A 20,466-nucleotide genomic window follows, 5' to 3' on the forward strand; every position below is an offset into this window, starting at 1 on the left:
TGGTCTTGAGTTAATTTACAAACATTATACTCTATGTGGAACAGCATGAAATAGTGATTAATTTTATTCAGATACTTGGATTAGTGCATTGTCATGAAGGAATGTAAAATATGGGAACATATACACATGTGTTATAATCTGTCCACCTAATCTTGGCTAATGGGTTTACTGTTTTTCTATTAATAATTATTTGCTAATACAGTCATTCGTCATTTAACAATGGGAGTATCCTCTGAGAAATGCATGGCTAGGCGATTTTGTCATTGCTTGGACATTATAGAGTGTATTTACACAAACTTAGATGGTATAGCCTGCTACACATGTAGGCTATATGGAGTGTAGTATAGGTTTATAACCTAGAAGCAATAAGTTACAAACCTGTACAGCATGCTACAGTATTGAATACTGGAAGCAATTATAACACAATGGCACATATTTGTCTATGTAAAAATATCTAAGCATAGGAAAAGGTACAGTGAAAATATAGTGTCATAATCTTACGGGACCGCTATCATATATTAAGTCTTTTGTTTACAAAAACATCATTATGCAGCACATGAGTATACATTTAATTATGTTTTGGGATTTAAATTGTCTTTAAGATGCCACAGGAGTCAAAGAATTTTAAATGATCGTTTATTTTCCTTGGTAAAATGGAAACAGGAATATTTACTCACTGTAGAAAACGTATAATATCATATAAAATAGGAATCACCTACAATTATACCATCCAGGAATACCTACACTTTGCATTTGGTTTATAATCATTCTTCCCCTTCCTCCTTCTTGTACATGCCCCTATGTATAGACACATTATTTTTTTATTTAGCAAAATTAGGATCTGATTGAAATGTGTTCTGCATCCTGATTTTTATACTGAATGTTATTTTTTTCTGTGATACTAATGATTCATTGGACCAGGCATATTAATATGCCAGTATAGGATGCTAAATGGGAAATATTAATATTGGATATTCTCAGGCTCAGACATATGAGTAATGCAGAGATTAGAGGGAACAAGACATGAGATAGGAGGCTACAGAAGTAGTTACTTTGATAATTCATATGAAAGATAATGTGAGCCTGGATCCAAGTCAGTGGGAATAAAAAAACAGGCTAAGGGGGATTCTAGAGGTTTTGGGGCTGTAGAACAGACGTGTTGTGTGTTTGCATGGTTAATTGAATAAGTGAACATTAAGGAAAGAAACCAATCTAGAGTGACTTCAAGTTTTGAGCTTTGTGACTATTTTAAAAGTATAATGCTATTCTATACTGAGCTAAAAGGTACATGGAGAGAATCCAATTTAATCCATTCATCACAAATTATTGAGTTCTTCTATAGACCAGGATCTGTGCTAGGAATAGGGGATACAATTCTGGACAAATTAGATGTCTGCTGTTATATAAATTAGATGTCTGTAGCAGATAGATTTTTAAATAATAATAAAAATAAAACAATGATGCTCATCATTCTACTATTCAAAGAATTTTTAATGAGCATCTACACTGAGCCAGGCACTGTGTGAATTGCTGGGGATACTGTGGTGAGAAAATCAGTCATAGTCTTACCTTCATTAAGCCCGTAGCATAATGAGACATATAAGGATAGTCAAATAATTATAAAATTCTATAAGTAAAATCTGTTCATGAAAAAATGTCTTGACATAAATTATAGTGTATATAGAAAATTAAAATAGGGGATGTAAATTAGTGGGGTGACTAAAAGTTTCTCTATTGATGCTTATATTGGTCGAGTCCTAAATGGTGAACAGGAGTCATTGCCCTTCTGCATTCCAGGCAGAAGGACCAATAAATACAGAAAATCTGAAGCATAGAGAAGCATGACCGACTTCAGGAGCTGAAGGCCATTTAGTATGTTTAAGAATAGAGGTTGGGGCCAGGCGTGGTGGCTCACGCTTGTAACCTCAGCACTGTGGTAGTCCAAAGTGGGTAGATCACAAGGTCAGGAGTTTGAGGCCATCCTGGCCAATATGGTGAACCCTGTCTCTACTAAAAATACAAAAATTAGCTGGGTGTGGTGGGAGGCACCTGTAGTCCCAGCTGCTCAGGGGCTGAGGCAGGAGAATCGCTTGAACCTGGGAGTTGCAGTGAGCCGAGTTTGCGCCACTGCACTCCAGCCTGGGTGACAGAGCGAGACTCCATCTCAAAAAAAAAAAAAAAAAAAAAGAATAGAATAGAGACTGGGAAAGCAAGAGAGAAAGGAGAAATCTAGAGAACACTTAGATATATCATAGAAATTAGAACTCATAGGCCATGTTCCAGAATTTATATTTTGTTCACTGGGCACATGAAAACCACTGAAGTATTTTAGTTGTGGTGGTCAGGTTGAGGCCACAGTTGGATTTTTCTTTTGGAAAAACAATTTAACCACAGTGGATTGGAGAGATAAAAAGCAAGATGCTGTTGCAGGAATATAGACATGACACAATGGTGTGCTGGGCTTGAAGGTTTATCGTTGAAATGGAAAAATGAGGGATTCAAATCGGTTTTGATATTTCAGAGGTAAAGTCAATAGAAATGTCTGATAGATTGAATGTGGAGGTTGAAAGAAGGGTGCTATCAAGGGTGAATCCTATTTATTTGACTTGGGTAATAGGTGGTGGTGCCATTTAATACTCTGAGACAATGTAAGTTTTAGTTTTAGGGGTTTTTTTTGTTGTTTTTGTTTTTGTTTTTTTGTTGGAGAAAGTGTTGGAGAAGATAAGTCATTTAGATTTGAACCTAGTGAACTTCAGGCATCCTTATGATATCCAAATGGACATGGTGAATGACAGTGGATACATGTAACTAAAACTTAGCATACAGGCCTTAGCTGAATGTAGAGATTTTGTAGTCATGAGCAAACTGTTGGTAATTGAAACCACTGCTGTGGGTGTGAGTTTGTATGGGAAGATAACACATTCCTGTCTGGATATGCTGAATTTGAATTATCTCTGAAAAATTTAGATACGTTCATGGAAAGACATTAGTGATACATCTAATGACATTGTAGTCTGTGAAATAGAAAGTGGTAACCCTGCCAGGAGGTAGCAGAGATGGACTTTCAGCAGAATGATCATGTCCTCTTTTTGGTGTCTAGCTGCTGCAAGGAATCAAAAAGAGAGCAGAAAAAAATATGAGATGGCAGGGAGTGCTGGGTGCCCCACTGATTGCTCTTCAGCTGTTCTCTGTGTGATTGTCACCTTTGATTAACCAAGTTGTTCTTGACTCAAAAGAGAAACTTCCTTAAACTGATTTTTAAAAGAACTTTTGTTTCCTTCACTTCTGTCCTCTTCTTTAGTCCCTTCCCTTTCTCCTCCTTCTTCTCCTCCACCTCCACCTTCTTTTCTTCCTATTCCTTCATCTCCTCCTCCTACACCTCTCCTTCCTCCTTCTCCTTCTTTTTCTCCCCTTTGCCATCAGTTTTGTCTAGTGAGAAAAAGTGCAATAGAGTAGCCGGAGTTCCTCTTGGGGTCACGAAAGCCCATATTGAGATAAATGAGTCCAGGGACCCACATTTCTGGCACATAGGGATGAGAAATTGAGCAGAGCAGTGAGGAGCGTTATTAGCTGTGTGGCTTTGGGAAAGACTTTTATATGCTCTAATGTTCAGTTTTCTTATCTGTAAAATGGTAATACTCATAGTACCTAATAAAAGAGTCTTTCAGGTAGTTAAATAAGGTTAAGTTTGTAAAGCTTAATTATATTGTAAATGCACAGAAAATTGTACTTATTAAACACTGTATTTCTGTTTTGAATCTCAGGCCTTTATAAGTTATTGTTCTAGATCAAAAATATTTGATAAAATATTTTTAAGTTATCTTTTAATCATCTAGTCTATTTAAGGAACTACGATAGTTGTTAAAGGGTCTAAAAAACACATATAGGATGACTTCTCTAATTCTAGTCAAATGTACAATCTAGACATCTACTCAGAAAGACATGTCACTTTTTCCCAAAAGAAGCATTTTCAAAATAGTTCTATGAGGGAATGCATTTATTATTATTTTGCATTTATTATTTTGTTCTGTTATAAATTAGTTTTAATTATTTTAATAAATATCCAATAATATTTTGTTTGGCCTTCTCCCCATAGTATTGTTCTCTGTGGCCTCCCTTATTAGGATTATATTGATTTTAGAATTGAATTATGTTTCAAATTATTAATATGCTAAGTGTATCAGATTTTCTCTCTAGAAAGAACAAACCACTTTGTAAACTTCAAGAAATCAAGATTCTTGCTCAATTTTACAATGACTTTGCAAATATTTCAAGCATTGGTTTGACGTATTTCCAGAGCTCAAATATGGAGTGTTCCACATGCACATACAAGATCCAGAGTCTCATGTTAAAATCACTTACATATCCAGAAAGGTAAGAAAATTAAATTTTGATTTCAACGTGTTATCTTTTAAACTTGAAAATATTGCTTTGTTAAGTAATGGTTTAAGAATTCATGTATTCAAATATCTGTTTATTGTGTATTTCAGACTCTATTTTACATAAATATTAGAATCTCAAAAAGGTTTAAAGGGTTTTTTTTGGCTTTCATAGAATTTATTTGGGAATCTCATTGTCTAATTAAAGAAAAAACACACACAATCATTTCATAGACACAATAAAGATAAAAAACAAGTAACACCTATGCCTGCCATAGAAGTTTACCAGTAATTTCTTTCATATACATACATATTAACAGAGTGGTGAGAGTCCTTTTCCACAATTTTTTAGATGAGTGTCAATGTCTAAAACTCTCTAAGAAAACATATGGTGACAGAAGATAGACTTTATCGTGACTTCCAGCAATATCTTCTTTCTCTCAACTTCATTGCTGTTTACTTAGGAAGACAGAAAAGCCCACTTTAATCTGCTGTATCTAAGATCCTATGGATCACTTGAGATTCAACCCCAAGAATACACTGACAGGAGTGAGGTTCTCAGATGTTTACTATAACAGCGCGAGGAGAAGCTGACACTTTACATTGCCGTTTTATAGTCACATGTCTTGGTTTGTCAGTATATCACAAATATCTCCATTCCTATTAAAATGTAACACAATCCTGACTGGGCACCATTTTCTTGAAGGCGATATGCTCTAGAAGTGTTTTTCTTATCACATTTAATATGCTCTTCTCAGTTCTACATCCTCACAGAGGTTTTCCCACTATCCTTGTTCCACATGGTATAGATGTACATGTTTGCTGTAGAAAAATCTATATTTCCATTGACAACACCCTGTGAAATCATTAAGAACTATTAAAAATCTCTTTTATAAGTTGGTCATCTGTCAATCTGCATGTATGAGTTGTCCAAACAGTAAGCATCAGCTGAGAGTCTATAGAAATGGGTGTGTAGATTGTTGGGAATCTCTTTTTTTTAGTTGACTGTGGTGCTTCCTCTTTATTTCTCTTTATGTTGCTGTATTTATATATATTTATTTCCCAGTTATCTTCTTGTCAATGTTGAACATAGTACACAAAAACCTGTGGAGAGTAAAAATAAAAATAATAAAGGATAATAATATACATTTAGATGAGGACTGTATCAATAGAAGAGAGTTGGGAAGTCATTTTATAACTTTTGTTGTGATATTATTTAGTTCCTGAAAAGTCAGTAAATCAGATGTCACTAAAATGGCAAAAATCTAGGAGTAATTGTATTGTTCCATGCCTTTGATTGAGATACTTACAAAAACACCAAAATATCTGAACATTTTCGGCAGGAACATTAGCAACATCATTCCCTATGAAAGTACATAGTGGGGAGGGATCATGCCTTGAAGGACCAGAGCTGTAAGATTTTCAATCTTCAACTAATCTCAGTATTTGTTATTATTATTATTATTATTATTGCTTCTCATCACTCTCTCTTTTCCAAAACATCTCATACTTTTAATGGTAAAGGGCTACTGTATTTGGGGACTCCATTATCTGGTCATTAGAACAGCATATACGGTTGTGGAGTAGGCATATTTTGCTGGATTTTTCTAGAGTTTCTATAAAACACTCTTACAGAGCAATTTTTACTCTATGATTCTGATAAAAATTCAAGTAGCATGCTGATTAAAATTCACATCTTAGGGAACTTGATGTCAAGAAGGTACTTCTTAGGACAGATAATGCAAATAATTGACTTGATAGGTATTAAAATGTATATCAAATATAAGTGTAAGTTAATATACTAATTATAGTATAAATATAAAACTTAAATTATAAGTATGTAAATTGGCCAAGCATGGTGGCTCATACCTGTAATCCCAGCATTTTCGGAGGCCAAGTTGGGAGGATCACTTGAAGCCAGGAGTTTGAGACCAACCTGGGCAACAATGCGAAATCCCATCTCTACAAAAAATTTTAAAAATTAGCTATGCATGATGGTGTGTATTTCTGTAGTCCCAGCTGCTAAGGAAGCTGAGGTGGGAAAATCACTTGAGCCTGGAGGTCGAGGCTGCAGTGAGCCATAATTGTGCCACCGCACTCTAGCCTGAGCAACAGAGCAGGACATGGTCTCACAAAAAAAAGAAAAAAAAAACAACCATCTATATATATATATATATATAAAATCTATTATCTATAATCTATAACTATACTTATATAATACACAATTATTATAATCTATAATTAAACCATTGACCTAATATGCTGATATTTTTGCTTATTTCCTTTAGGTTAGTTTATGTATTCATTTATTTATTCAATGTTGTTTCAATTTGTTCTATTTTTTAATTATAATTTAAGTTCTGGGATACACATGCAGAACGTGCAGGTTTGTTACATAGGTATACACATACGATGGTGGTTTGCTGCACCCATCAACCTGTCATCTACATTAGGTATTTCTCCTAATGCTATCCCTTCCCTAGCCCCCCAAGCCCTGACTATTATTTTGAAGATACAAAGCCTCCACTACACATAAGAATGGAAATTATATTTGTAGTCTACTAAGGCCAGGCTGTAAAGGGGCCAGGAGTTTTGCATCATTGTAACAGGGGTTGTTGTTCCCTAGTTGCCTTATTAAAACCTTCTAAATGTAAAGTTGGAGTATAAATAGAGATGTCTAGAAGTTACAGTGCATGCTTTCTTCCTGGGATTTAAATGTAAAGAATTTATATTATCCAGGGATAAAGTTTTCTCCCTATGGTATCATAAATACAAGAGAATTTCCTTCTCAGTCCAGAGGCGGCACACATTGTAAATCTTGGCCAGACATCAGAAATTTAGCTAAAATATTTGCATATAAAACAACCTGTAAGCTCAAGATGAGAAAGAGAAATTTAGTTCCATTCATGTGGACAGTAAAAAGAACCAAGGATAATCCACCCTCTGTGTACATGGGCAAATGCCAGGTCAGCTGCCACTTTCATCATTTAAGCAGAAGTGAACAGGAAAAACACAACAAAACAACAACAAAATGAGGCCTAATGCAGCATAGCAATGCAAGAAGAAAAAGCATAACAATCAAGATTTAGAAATATGGTTGACTTTTTAAAAGATTTATAACAGGAAACAGAAGAAAGTTCCATAAAGCATTGCTCAGTGTTCTCAATGGTATTTAAGAAAACAAAAATCCATATAAGAACTGATGAAGAGTGAGATGATGAGACAACTGATTGCTGTTAAAAGAAAGTTGACTGAGTTAAAAAAAAAAACAAACAACTAAAGTTATTTGGTATCAACATCAAAGTAGTAAATAATAGATTTGACCAATAATATAGAAAATACATTTATTGATAACTTATGGAATAAGGAGATACAAAAATAGAGAAAATAGGGTCTTAGGGTGAAATAACTGAAATGCAATATTGTGGATACCTAATGTTGCTGAAGAGGAGACACAACAGAAGAACTAACTGCAGACGTAATGAAAAAAATTCCCCTTCAACTGAGGAAAAGAAGACACAGATCTCAAATGGAAAGGATGAACCAAAAACTGGGAACTAAAAGAACTAAAAAAACAAACATTTAGGCCTATTCTTATAAATTTTATTTTAAAACTTTGATGATGAAGAGAATTCTGCAAATATTCAAAAAATTATCAAGGGAGTAGAAGATTCAATGTTGTAGCAATAGCAACTCTTGTTAAATGCACCTACAAGATTCACATGACTCCAGTCAAAATCTAAGGTAGATATTGCATGGTTCTTCCTAATCAATTTGGAATTACAAATAATAAGATGAGCCAAATGGTCTGAATAATGAATGTTGTTTACAGCTTTATGAAACAGTAATATTCCAAAACAACAATAAAGATATTTGATACTTGAGGAAGAATATAATGGAATAAATGGAAAATTCCAAAATAGAATTTTGTAGATAAGAATAGCATTACAGAAAATGATGCCGGAATAAATGGCAAGTGAAAAAGACTTCGATATGCATTATATCAAGATTAATTTTAGATATGGTAAAGTAATAAATGTATACTGGTAAACAAAAAAAAAAAAATGGAAGAAAATCTAGGCAAATGTTTATATTTGCACAACAATGAAAGCCAAGACAGAAAACTGAAAGGAAAATATTACGGTTGCCTATAAATATACAAAATTAAAACTGTGTGTCACAAACAGAATTAACAAAATTAAACTGAAAAAACTTTTGTAATGTATATGACATAGATGGATTTAAATTATTTATATATAAATAACTTTTACAAAAATATTTTTAAAATACATTCTAGTTGAAACAAGGAAAGAAATCCTTCCAGTTGTTTAAACCAAGAAACATGGGTTCATCACAGACTAGTCTTTTTCTTCTCACTCATCATCCAATCATGAAATCTCTTTGTTCCTACCTTCTGAAAATATCCAGAATTCTTCACCACCTGTATTACTACACACTCACTAAGTTTTATCGTCTCTCCTTGAATTATTAAAATAGCCTCTGAAGTGTTCTCTTGCTTTTAGCTTTGTGTCCTATAATTTGTTGTCAGTACAGTGTCCAGAGTGACCCTTTTAAAAGTGGGTTATGTCACACTTCTGCTCAACAATCTCAAAAGTCTTGCCTTCACACTTCAAATAAAAGCCAAAGTCTTCACAATAGCTTACAAACTCCACATGACCTAGCTAGTATCTCCACTGCCTGATACCTCCCAATCTCAACGCCTTGACTACTGTACTTGTATACTTAGCTATATCCAGACAGCCTTCTTTGCTGTTCCTTGAACACACCGGATAGTATCCTCCTTAGAACCTTTGCACTGGATGTTCCCTCTGCCTAGAAATTTCTTCCCCTTGAAGCGCCGATGGCCAACTTTCTCACCTCCAAGCTTTTGCTCAAATGCCATTTTCTCAATGAAGCCTACTTTTATCATCCTGTTTACAGTTGTGAGCAGCAGCTCTACCACTCTCAATCGTCTTACCTGGAATTTTTTGTTGTTGTTCTATAGCAGGACGAGCTGCAGACAAAACTCCTCAGACACCAAGTTAAAGAAAGAAGGGGTTTATTTGGCCGGGGGCATCAGCAAGACTCCTGTCTCAAGAGCCGAGCTCCCCAAGTGAGCAATTCCTGTCCCTTTTAAGGGCTCACAACTATAAGGGGGTGCGCATGAGAGGGTCATGATCAATTGAGCAAGCAGGGGGTACGTGACTTGGGGCTGCATGCACCAGTAATTAGATCAGAACAAAACAGGATAGGGATTTTCACAACGCATTTCTATACAATGTCTGTAATCTATAGATAACATAACCGATTAGGTCAGGGGTCGATCTTTAACTACCAGGCCCAGAGTGTGGCACCAGGCTGTCTGCTTGTGGATTTCATTTCTGCCTTTTAGTTTTTACTTTTTCTTTCTTTGGAGGCAGAAATTGGGCATAAGACAATATGAAGGATGGTCTCCTCCCTTATTCCCCCCCTTTGAGACACTCACTCAATAGTGGAAGTTCTCACTTTCATTTTTACTACCCATGTCTTCTAGCAAGACAGATCGATAGTGATTCACATAGTACACTTGTGCTGAAGCACTTTGGTGAACTAAGGTAGCGATGAGGCTTTTTATCATTTGAAGAAGTACAGGTAGCAAACAAGGGAGTAAGCAGGTTCCTGTTACTATTATAACTCTTATTATAAGAGTTTTAAATCCTCCTAGCGCTGGGAACCATTTTCCAAGCATGGCCCCAGGATGAAATCCATGCCACACTTGCACAGTCACATGTGCCAGTTTTCTCATATCTCTAACTATGTCTTCAACTACTTGCCCTTGATTATCTATGTGTAGGCAGCAATTAGTAAGGTTAAATTTCTTACAGACGTCTCCTTCAGCTGCTACCAAGTAGTTGAGAGCTAATCTATTTTGATAGATAGCATTTCTTATCTGACTTTCTTGCCAGACCAGAATAGACAAAACTCTGCTGGCTTTATTAGTGATTATTTTTAAGGCAGCTTGTAACCGTATGATTCGGTTGATCATGTAAATGGGGGTCTGGTATCCCCATGAGCCGTCTTGTGCCTAAGTAGCAGGCCTATAATATTGTATGATTCTCTCAGGGTGCCGTTTATCATTTTATCAATTGCCTATAACTATGCTTCTCTTTTCGCGGGAAGCACAGACAGGGAAGCACAGGAATTTGCCTGTTTTTATGGGCAGTAGGAAGAAAGATGGTTTAATAGTGCCAATAACACAACTACCTGCCCACTGGTCAGGTAATTTGGCATAAGTTCTACGTCCACATATCCAGTATAATCCAGTGGGGACTGTCCAGTACCAGTGGGACTCCGAGTGGGTCCACACAGTTTGCAACTTTGGGAATTTACTAAATGGATTTCTTTCTGTGTGATTTGAACTCCAGCAAGTGACTGTTTTTTTGGTACCATTATACAACTTCTGTCTCAGACAACTAAGTCATCCTACTGGGTGAGTGAATTCTTTTCCTTCTCTAGCTATGCAATATTGTCCAATAATTGAGGCTTTTAGGACCCAGAAATTATCAGGGTCATTCTTTTGAGCCAGGAATTCATCAGGAACTGGGTCTGTAGGTACTAATTCTCTGGCTTCCCATGGCCATTGATCTCCTACTACAGTTCCTCCACATACATAACATGAAGCGACATTGAGAGACTGGACTACATGCTTGGCTGATTGCAAAAACAAATTTCTTGCTTTTCCTGGAATTTCTGGTACTGGCACATTTAGTTCATCATAGAAAGTTTGAAACACTGGCTCAGGAGAGCTTTTGTAAACTTCTCCTCGAACCAAAATATTTACTCGAGGATCCAGTCTGGCCCCATCGATTCCTAAGGTCACATGCTCCTCTTTTTTCCAGCAAGGATCAAGGGAATTGATTATTACTAGCTCTAATGGGTTACATTGTCCTTTAGTACAGGAAAGGCCATTTTTTCCTTTCTGAAGGTGGACTGGATCCTTTTCACTTTTTTTTAATCCAAGTGGCCTAAATGACACAAGACTAGTATTTACATTTATTTCCACACGGTCTTAATTTATGACAGATGTATTTATTTTCTGCCATATAGTCTCTTTTCTAATTAAGAGAACCACATCTTACTTATTACTATTAATGACAGCACAGGCATCAAATTTTAAGGTAACTTGTTTGGGCACCTCTTTGTCTTCTGTTATGGCTAACACTTTAGCTCATATCATTTATGAGCTCCCACCTGTCCTCAGTCCTTAATCTTATTTTAAAAACTGTGGTCATGGGAGGCTCAGATGGGTCATAACACACATCAGGTTGGTCATTTCATGGGCTACATACCTTGCGTAGAATAACGTTATACAAGCAAGTTATTTTTACAGTTCCAGTACACTTATAATAACCATAAAATAATAGGACTGTAGCAACCTTTTGTCCTACCTCAGTAACTTGATGTATACACTGAGAATAGTCCTCAGTCTGAGGAAGGTCAGTCGAAGTCCTTACTGCAAAATTCCAAATTTTAAGGAAAATGAGTCCCGCGATGAGTCTCCTCATGCTTGGGCCGTGAGTGGACCAGTCAGCTTCCGGATGTGACTGGAGCAGGGCTTGTCATCTTCTTCTGAGTCACTTTGAAGGGACTGGCGAAGCTGCTCCCATCCATGTACCACTCACAGTCTACTGATGTTTAAGGATGGTCTTGGAGGTTGGGCCTGCTAGAATAAACTGAGTCCAAAACCTCTACACAGTTATGTTCAACTGGGCTCTCTGATACTGGAAGCAAAGTGGTGGGGTTTAGGGAGTGGCAAACTTCAATGGTTATGTGGGGATTTTCACATGGCAAGCTTTGGTACTTGGTTAATCTAGCACTTGTTAACCAATGATGTCCTTTGGTAGTCATTAAAGTTACCACAGCATGGGGGGCCTTTATATTCAGGTTTTGCCTAAGGGTTAGTTTATCTGCTTCTTGTGCTAACAGGGCCATTGCTGCTAGGGTCCTTAGACCTGGGGGCCAGCCTTTGGAAACCCTGTCTAATTGTTTTGAGAGATAGGCCACTGGCCTTGGCCAGGGCCCCACAGTCTGGGTTAAAACTCCAACTGCCTTTTTTTCTCTTTCTGACACATAGAGTGTAAAGAGTTTTGTCAGGTCAGGTAGCCTCAGGACTGGGGCCGACATGAGTTTTCCTTTTAATTCATGAAAAGCTCGTTGCTGTTGGTTGTAATAGATGTAGTTTATCTAATCTACATTTTTATTAACTGTTACCTACCAAAATATTGACTCAAATCCTGCAGCTCTTTGATTTCAAGCTGTAAATTGATCTGGTATTCCTAGTGGGACTCCAGTTGTGTCTAAATAGACATGAGAGTTGAAAGACCCATAAGGGGCTTCTCTCACTTTACGATGTCTTATTTTTTTCCTTCTGGTTAATGAAATGCCAGGGTGAAAGGGATAGCCAATTGGACTAAAGTCCAAGTGCCACTCCAGTTATTCGGCAGAGTGCCTACTAAAGGTCCACCACAATACCACCACACATCCACTCAGGGATGAACAAGGGCTGACTGATTGATAAGCTCTTGAAAATTCTTAAGGTCACTGCATCCTTTCAGGTCTCCAAGGAACGCTAAGTTTCCTCTCTGTCATGAGAGACATGAAGTGAACTTAATGTTGGGAGCTAGAGGCTGGATGGCCCTCGGGGGCTGACCCGCAGGGTGCTGGACTTTGGGATATAACAGAGAGCTTGGCATGACTTATTACTCCGTGCTGTAGAATCCTGGAAAACAGCTACCATGCAGCCCACACCTGGTCGACTGCAGAACCACCTTAGTGGAAAGGGGACAATCTGGGCCTCTGGCCTGCCATGTGCACAAGCATAACAATTGCTTTTGTTTAATGTGCAGATGGAATACTTGATCCATTTTCACCAGGCATTTGCATCATGGTATCCTGTCTTAACTGCTAAAGTTTGTTTTAAGTCTTTAACTTCTATGATCCTCTAGTAAAATGAATGTATGATTTTAGGAAATTACAAAAACCGGTTGGGGCAGTCCATCCTTGCTCTTTAGTGGTCCACAGAACATTGGACTAACTATGACATGAAAGCTCTACATCGGGGGGCAAGACTCCTGGTTGGCACAGGGGTATTTATCAAAATCTCCCAGGATTAAATGGTCCTAGTTTACTAATGCCCAGTCTGAGGAGAGTCAGGAGGGACAGAAGTACTTTTCTGAAGTAGAAAGCTATCTTTGACTTGGCAAGTCCTTACAGGGTATAACAAGGAAAGCATTAAATGCAATAGCTTGAGGCAAAATTGACTTCGATATGTTAATAACCAGATGGTCAGCAATAGAACGAGGAAAGAAGAAAGAGTAATAGAATAGATAAAAGAATTAAATTTTTCTTAGCTTTAGTTTGGTAGGGTTTTCCCCTGGGACTATGGTGCATGACTCTGGAGGGGATGGCACTTTCTTGACTTGGGTGTGATAAGTCCATCCTTTTTTTTTTTTTTTTTTTTTCTTTTTTTCCTGTACAAACAGCAGTCTTGGTGGTTAGCAGAACAAGGTAGGGTCCTTCCCAGGCTAGCTTGAGTTTTTCTTCTTTCCACCCTTTGATGAGAACGTGATCTTCAAGCTGGTGCTGGTTTATCGGAAATTCTAGGGGTGGTACATGTGCTAAAAGACTTTTAGTTTTTGAGAGAAAGGAAAGCGGAAGACAAACCAAGTATATAAATTTTAAGAAATTGACCTTTTGTTTTAAATGTGGGGACCTTGGCAGTGGACTTGATAGTCCTTAGTGCCTTTTTACTGAGAAATTTCCTTTAGCACCTACTTTTATTAGTTTTTAAACCAAAGAAAGCTAAATATCATTTTACAGTTAACAATTTCTCATATGATTTTTATATCAGATAATCTAAATTTTATATTAGTGTGGTATTAATGTTAAACCTAATTTGAATAAAACCTTGTAGATATATTTATCTAATTTTTAATGTTTGACTATAAGGTAAGATTTTGTAGACACTTTTTAACCTTTTATAATTTTTGCTAAAGTGCAGGTTCGTGCTTTAAGGAAAACGTGTTATGCTTTTACTTTAATGTCCAGTTCACAGAAAAACTGGATGATACTTCTTTAACTTTAGCTAATATGTTTATACACAGAATTTTTTTACAATTAACGTTTTAAAACTTGCTTAAACCTTCAAAACAATAATTGTTTTTAACTTCTAAAAATTTATTTATTTATTATTTTTTTTTTAGAATGATGCCTCCAGCTTTTTTTCTTTTTTTTTATACTTTAAGTTCCAGGGTACATGTGCACAAAGTGCAGGTTTGTTACATATGTATACGTGTGCTATGTTGGTGTGCTACACCCATTAACTCGTCATTAATTATATTAGGTATATCTCCTAATGCTATCCCTCCCGCCTCCCCGCCATGCCACAATAGGACCCGGTGTGTGATGTTCCCCTTCCTGTGTCCAAGTGATCTCATTATTCAATTCCCACCTATGAGTGAGAACGTGCGGTATTTGGTTTTCTGTTCTTGCGATAGTTTGCTGAGAATGATGGTTTCCAGTTGCTTCCATGTACCTACAAAGGACACAAACTCATCCTTTGTTATGGCTGCATAGTATTCCATGGTGTATATGTGCCACATTTTCTTAATCCAGTCTGTCACTGATGGACATTTGGGTTGATTCTAAGTCTTTGCTATTGTGAATAGTGCTGCAATAAACATATGTGTGCATGTGTCTTTATAGCAGCATGACTTATAATCCTTTGGGTATATCCCCAGTAATGGGATGGCTGGGTCAAATGGTATTTCTACTTCTAGATCCTTAGGAATCGCCACACTATTTTCCACAATGGTTGAACTAGTTTTCAGTCCCACCAACAGTGTAAAAGTGTTCCTATTTCTCCACATCCTCTCCAGCACCTGTTGTTTCCTGATTTTTTAATGATTGCCATTCTAACTGGTGTGAGATGGTATCTCATTGTGGTTTTGATTTGCATTTCTCTGATGGTGAGTGACGATGAGCATTTTTTCATGTGTCTGTTGGCTGTATGAATGTCTTCTTTTGAGAAGTGTCTGTTCATATCCTTTGCCCACTTTTTGATGGGGTTGTTTGTTTTTTTCTTGTAAATTTGATTGAGTTCTTTATAGGTTCTGGATATTAGCCCTTTGTCAGATGAGTAGATTGCAAAAATTTTCTCCCATTCTGTAGGTTGTCTGTTCACTCTGATGATAGTTTCTTTTGCTGTGCAGAAGCTCTTTAGTTTAATTAGATCCCATTTGTCAATTTTGGCTTTTGTTGCCATTGCTTTTGGTGTTTTAGACATGAAGTTCTTGCCCATGCCTATGTCCTGAATGGTATAACCTAGGTTTTCTTCTAGGGTTTTTATGGTTTTAGGTCTAACATTTAAGTCTGTAATCCATCTTGAATTAATTTTTGTATAAGGAGTAAGGAAAGGATCCAGTTTTAGCTTTCTAAGTATAGTTAGCCAATTTTCCTAGTACCGTTTATTAAATAGGGAATCCTTTCCCCATTTCTTGTTTTTGTCAGGTTTGTCAAAGATCAGATGGCTGTAGATGTGTGATATTATTTCTGAGGGCTCTGTTCTGTTCCATTGGTCTATATCTCTGTTTTGGTACCAGTACCATGCTGTTTTGGTTACTGTAGCCTTGTAGTATAGTTTGAAGTCAGGTAGCGTGATGCCTCCAGCTTTGTTCTTTTGGCTTAGGATTGTGTTGGCAATGCAGGGTCTCTTTTGGTTCCATATGAACTTTAAAGCAGTTTTTTCCAATTCTGTGAAAGAAAGTCATTGGTAGCTTAATGGGGATGGCATTGAATCTATAAATGGGCAGTATGGCCATTTTCACAATATTGATTCTTCCTATCCATGAGCATGGTATGTTCTTCCATTTGTTTGTGTCCTCTTTTATTTCGCTGAGCAGTGGTTTGTAGTTCTCCTTGAAAAGGTCCTTTACATCCTTTGTAAGTTGGATTCCTAGGTATTTTATTCTCTTTGAAGTTGTTGTGAATGGGAGTTCATTCATGATTTGGCTCTCTGTTTGTCTGTTACTGGTGTATAAGAATGCTTGTGATTTTTGCACATTGATTTTGTATCCTGAGACTTTGCTGAAGTTGCTTATCAGCTTAAGGAGATTTTGGGCTGAGACGATGGGGTTTTCTAAATATACAATCATGTCATCGGCAAACAGGGACAATTTGACTTCTTCTTTTCCTAACTGAATACCCTCTATTTCTTTCTCTTACCTGACTGCCCTAGCCAGAACTTCCAACACTATGTTGAATAGGAGTAGTGAGAGAGGGCATCCCTGTCTTGTGCCAGTTTTCAAAGGGAATGCTTCCAGTTTTTGCCTATTCGGTATGATATTGGCTGTGGGTTTGTCATAAATAGCCCTTATTATTTTGAGATACGTTCCATCAATACCGAATTTATTGAGAGTTTTTAGCATCAAGGGCTGTTGAATTTTGTCCAAGGCCTTTTCTGCATCTATTGAGATAATCATGTGGTTTTTGTCTTTGGTTCTGTTTATATGCTGGATTACGTTTATTGATTTGCATATGTTGAACCAGCCTTGCATCCCAGGGATGAAGCCCACTTGATCATGGTGGATATGCTTTTTGATGTGCTGCTGGATTCGGTTTGCCAGTATTTTATTGAGGATTTTTGCATCTATGTTCATCAGGAATATTGGTCTAAACTTCTCTTTTTTTTGTTGTATCTCTGTCAGGCTTTGGTATCAAGATGATATTGGCCTCATAAAATGAGTTAGGGAGGATTCCTTCTTTTTCTATTGATTGGAATAGTTTCAGAAAGAATGGTACCAACTCCTCCTTATACCTCTGGTAGAATTCCGCTGTGAATCCGTCTAGTTCTGGACTTTTTTTGGTTGGTAGGCTATTAATTATTGCCTCAATTTCAGAACCTGCTATTGGTCTATTCAGGGATTGAACTTCTTCCTGGTTTAGTCTTGGAAGAGTGTAAGTGTCCAGGAAATTATCCATTTCTTCTAGGTTTTCTAGTTTACATGCGTAGAGGTGTTTATAGTATTTTTAATGTAGGCAAAAATGTACATTCTTATGCTTCCTTATAATCCTTTTACCAAAGGTATATTTTACTTTTCTTATACATCTTGAACATAAACTGTTTTTTTTTTTCAATAGTTTTACATTCAGGAGGCCTAGTTACTTTCAAATTATACAATTTTTTGCATGCATTCTTTTTTATAACATTTTTCTCTTTCATGACTTTCACAGACAATTCTTTGACATGCCTTAACTTTCTGAATTATTACAATTATTTCTTTCTTTAAACAACAAGTTAATTTATTTCAGGACAAGAATTTACAATATAATACTGTTTTTATATAAATTCCACCCCTTCTTTTTTTTCCCCCCTTTTTTTCTTTTTTTTCCCCCTTAGGATACTTCTGAACTGGTGAGGGGTGCTTACAATGAGGTTTCCTGTAAAAGTTATTTTTTTTTTTTTTTTTTACTTTGTTGTTGTTGTTGTTAGCAAAGCAGTTGCCGCTAGAATGCATTTGGGACATCTGTGGGTTACTGGGTTAAGGATTTTTGATAGGAAGGCCTCAGTGTTTTCGGGAAACACCCTTGTTTTCACTGACAACAAAGTGGTATTGGAGTCTTACAGGGGTAAGGACAACACCTTCAGTTATCAACTATAGGTTTTAAATTTACCTTGGCTTTTAAAGGAATAGGGTACACTTTTTTTTTTCTTAACTACTTGTGTATCTCTCTCTTTCTTTCTTTTTGTCTCTCTTTGACTTTCCTTTTGCCTCTGTCTCTTCTTCTGTCAGCCTCTCTCCTTCTTTCTCTCTCTCTCTTTGACTCCTTTATCTGTCTTTTCCTCTCTGTCTCTTCTTCTCTCTCTTTGCCTCATTTCCTCTTTGTGTCTTTCCTTTCTCTCTTTCTGCTGGTCTTTACTTGCCTCCGACAGTTGCTTATGCTGCTGTTCTCTCAACCACTGTTTGTTGGGGGCGGGGGGTCTAAAACCAGCTGTAACCAAGTGTCTATGTATGAGAATTGGTCTGAGTTCCCTGCCTTACAGGTTACCTTGTGCCTTACCTTTGAAACAAGGGGCCTGTCCAGGCTTCCTTCTAATGGTCAACCTACCTCTAATGCTGGCCAGTCTATCTTACACAAAGTTTTAAGTTTTCCTGGTGTCATAGTACTGCATAGTATCCCTTAAATTCTGGTTTTTTTTGGTTTTTTTTTTGTTTTTTGTTTTTTTAATTTTCAACATAGTTTCTAGTAGCGTGGGCTTATTTGTGCCTGACCCATGCTTCTTCAAGACAAAACACCACGCTCATACTACACGCACACCACAAAAAAAAAAAAAAAAAAAAAAAAAAAACAACGGGTAAAAAGGGCACACACACACACTTTTGCAGTTTGTACCAAACCAAAATCAAAATCACAATCAGAATATCCAGAAATCCAAGCCAGGTCAAAACCAAAACCAAAGTATCAAGCAATCCAAGTCAAGTCAAAAACAAAAACCAGCGTTCCAGTACAGGAACACAGTGGGTGATCAGGCCATGCTTCCACTCAAATGGAGTAGGCAAGTTCCCAAGACCAATCCTGTCAAGCAATTCAAACCAAGCCAAAACCAAAGTACTGATAAAGGCATGCCATAGGTGATCAGGCCATGCTTCCACTCAAATGGAGTGGGCAAGTTCCTAAGACCGGTCCTGTCAAGCAATTCAAACCAATTCAAAACCAAAACTAAAACCAAAGTGCCGATAAAGGCACGCCATGGGTGATCAGGCCAGACTTTCACTCAAATGGAGTGGGCAAGTTTCAAAGACTAATCTTACCAAGTTTTAGATGTCCAGACTCCAAGTGCCCGTTCCTGCCCAGTGTTCAGCCACTGCGTTGATCCTCCATGGGGGCCTGACACACACTGCTCTGGAGAGGTGTCCTACCGGGGCAAATGCCTACCCCAGAGTGCTCTTGGGATCTGCTTCAATGGGGCTGGTCAGAGTTCCCTGCAGGGATGTTCCATAGGCCAGGCTTAAGCCGCCTAAGGAGCTGCCTCGGCCATCTGCCATTCACCTGGCTTCCCAGTCAGGGAACCAAGAAATGCAGCAGGACAAGCCGGAGACAAAACTCCTCAGACACCGAGTTAAAGAAGGAAGGGCTTTATTTGGCCGGGGGGCATCGGCAAGACTCCTGTCTCAAGAGCCGAGCTCCCTGAGTGAGCAATTCCTGTCCCTTTTAAGGGCTTACAACTCTAAGCGGTGCACATGAGAGGATCATGATCAATTGAGCAAGCAGTGGGTACTTGTCTGGGGACTGCTTGCACCAGTAATTAGATCAGAACAAAATAGAATAGGGATTTTCACAACGCATTTCTATACAATGTCTGTAATCTATAGATAACATAACCGATTAGGTCAGGGACCGATCTTTAACTACCAGGTCCAGGGTGCCATGCCAGGCTGTCTGCTTGTGGATTTCATTTCTGCCTTTCAGTTTTTACTTTTTCTTTCTTTGGAGGCAGAAATTGTGCATAAGACAATATGAGCCGTGGTCTCCTCCCTTAGTTTTCATAGGAGTTATTATCGGTACTATCCTCTGTACTTATGTTTGCTGCTTATTGCTTGTATCTCTGCAGGTAGAAGATAAGCTTCTTGAGGATATTGAGTCTATATATTTTCTTCAAAGACTTATTTCAAGTGCGTTGAACTGTGCCTGGTACATATTGAGCACTAAATGAATAGTTGTTGAACGAATAAATGCAGAAATAAATACATTGGCATGGAACAATTTTAAAAAGAAAGAAAAAATGATGAATAGACATGTTTTTAAATGCTTAACCCAATAGTATTGAAATAAATTAAAATTAAGACAATGAGACATAATATATCTCTTCCCAAATTGGAAAAAAAGTATTTTGTTGAAGTTATAGTGAAATTGCCATCTTGCTTCTCCAATTGTAGGTATATAAAATTGTATACATATGCTGGAAATAAGGGAATAAAATACATTAATAATCCCCACTAATAATAAAATACACTAATATTACAATTTATTGTATACAATAAATTGTATA

General features: G+C 37.2%; 1 protein-coding gene across 3 annotated transcripts in view; it reads left to right on the forward strand.

Annotated features, from left to right (window-relative positions):
- Window positions 1–20,466, forward strand: part of LIPI (lipase I) — a 103,169-nt gene that overhangs the window by 52,485 nt on the left and 30,218 nt on the right. For all 3 annotated transcript variants that reach the window (XM_025380132.1, XM_025380131.1, XM_025380130.1), the window contains one exon: window positions 4,198–4,374. In XM_025380132.1, the coding sequence (XP_025235917.1) occupies window positions 4,198–4,374 (177 nt within the window). The remainder of the gene's footprint in view (window positions 1–4,197; window positions 4,375–20,466) is intronic.

Source organism: Theropithecus gelada, chromosome 3 (assembly GCF_003255815.1).
Source record: "Theropithecus gelada isolate Dixy chromosome 3, Tgel_1.0, whole genome shotgun sequence".
NCBI lineage: Eukaryota > Metazoa > Chordata > Mammalia > Primates > Cercopithecidae > Theropithecus > Theropithecus gelada.